Raw genomic sequence first — 1967 nt, 5'->3', positions numbered from 1 at the left:
CCTCCCTTTTCTCCCCCGCCGGTGGATTCCCGATCGTCCCAGCAGCCTCCCCACGCCTACCCCACCCACCCCCACCTCAGCGAGATAGCGCCTGCTTTTACACCTCAAGTACTGATGAGAAAAACACCCGCTACTACACCGCTCTATTATGCCAACACCACTCATAATAGAAGTAACAATATTGTTAACAACATTTGTGAAAGAACAAATGGTGACTTTGTTCCAAACTGTTGCTTACCGAAATGGTGAGGATACGGTTTTGCTTGTCAGTGGAAATGCGGATTTCAAGTGTTTCCGGATCTTTCCCGTCAGCAAGAAGGGAATGTCTAAGCTTCTCCAAGGCATCGCTGGCATTGGAAATTAGCTCACGGATGAATACCTACAACAAGTGGATTAAAACAATAATAGGAAACAAATACTACAGTTTACTTTTCTATTTTTGTAGTGCAAAAGGTTTACCTCTTTTTCAGAATACAGGGATTTTGCCACAATGTCTAACAGCATTCGGGTCTCTGCTTGAAACTCCAACTTTTCTGCTGTCCCTGGGAGTATAATGTTGCATTGTAAAAGAAATCAAGAAACTTGAAAGAACCAGTTTTTATTTTATCTTTACCTGAGGTGCTTGAAGACTTTTCTTCGGTTGCTTGAGCACTTAATGTTCGAAATTGCTGACGCCATTCTGAAATTAGTTATGACAGAAGCTGTTAGTATGGATGAAAAAGTGGCTAGTGATGCAAGAAAGCAACACTTAAATTTGAAGGTGTTCTTTTATGTAAGATGGTCATGATAAAAGTTCTAAAAATTATGGGCATGTAGTATAGTGTTAGATAATAATCGGCAATAAGAAGAAATCGGCTGACAGAATTCTTGTGGACAATCAAAGCCACTTGATTTTCAGGACTACCAAAATGACATCACATACAGACCTTGTCATGCGAAAAAGTGACATTCTAGATCGATCGACTGCTAAAATGATAGGTTATGTCGCCCATTGACGGACTATCGGCATTCAAAATTTAAAGACACACTTACGGATTCCGGAGTTCTTTGACAGAGAGAGGTACTTTGGACTAAGAGTAGCTCTTAAACGATTTGAAGGTCGAATCAAGCTCTGTCCAAGCCTAGAAACGGCGAAAAATCGCAATGTTGCAGCCATCGTGATCTCTCCAGACAAAGTCCGGCAGATGCGGGGCGGGGTGGTGAGAGGAGAAGGGGTAGGGGGTAGGGAGAATATGTAGGCTTCATTGGAATCTAAAGTAGAATCGATTTTACTGTTCCAACGAGTGCTAAGTGTCTGTTTTACAGTGGTAACATAATTTAAACAGTGTAACGAAGGTAAAATTTCCTGATTTAACTACAAGCACGGGTCGTGTTTGGTCCCGTAAACAAAATATTTTTCTCCTGGCGTTGGTAGTGGAAATGCGCTTCCCTGCAGGGAAATCAGCGCGAAAATTGAAATCAGCGGACCGCGTAAAGAACGTGCGCGTTTCTAATCTCATTAATAAAATCTCGTGATCTAATCTGGATTGCGACATTACTTTAGAGAATTTCAAGTCTTCATCATCCGAAAACTTCGAGGGCACCCTAAAAAGAATATTTTTTTAGTATTACTTTTTAAAGTTTCTAATATAAATCATATCAATGTTTTCAGCATTTATTTGTTTGTAGTTTTGATTCAGTAATTTCCGAAAAGCATAAACTAGTTTTGAGCCCTAATGGCAAACCTCACCGGGCCGAGTGCTCGACTCGTCACGGTGCACGCATACTGATCCGAATTACTAAGCTACACGTTCAAATCCACGGAGGTGTTTGCGTTCCAATCAGAGTTTTTATTTATTTTTTGTTGTGCTATGTGAGGAGGGAGAGCGGTCGGTAGTTGAGGAATCCGCCGCTTCGCCACCGCGGCGCTGCTGCCGCGCTGCTGTCCTGCGTTGGCTGGAGAGCGGGGGTGCGGGAGGGGAGGGGGA

The 1967-nt window shown here is 42.7% G+C and overlaps 1 protein-coding gene across 1 annotated transcript in view; it reads right to left on the bottom strand.

Moving 5' to 3' along the window:
* Positions 1-1217, bottom strand: part of LOC113207497 (heat shock protein 75 kDa, mitochondrial) — a 31757-nt gene extending 30540 nt beyond the window's left edge. Inside the window, exons 1-4 of the mRNA XM_052265564.1 lie at positions 1033-1217; positions 614-679; positions 460-542; positions 239-379 (exon numbers count right to left, since the gene is read on the bottom strand). Of these exons, the coding sequence (XP_052121524.1) occupies positions 239-379; positions 460-542; positions 614-679; positions 1033-1156 (414 nt within the window). The 5' untranslated portion in view covers positions 1157-1217. The remainder of the gene's footprint in view (positions 1-238; positions 380-459; positions 543-613; positions 680-1032) is intronic.
* Positions 1218-1967: the final 750 nt, after the last annotated feature.

The sequence above is a fragment of the Frankliniella occidentalis genome, unplaced genomic scaffold (assembly GCF_000697945.3).
Source record: "Frankliniella occidentalis isolate FOCC.00 unplaced genomic scaffold, Focc_3.1 Scaffold28, whole genome shotgun sequence".
Taxonomy (NCBI): Eukaryota; Metazoa; Arthropoda; class Insecta; order Thysanoptera; family Thripidae; genus Frankliniella; species Frankliniella occidentalis.
Note: the sequence above shows the minus strand (reverse complement) of the source record. Positions and strands in the feature narration are given on the sequence as shown.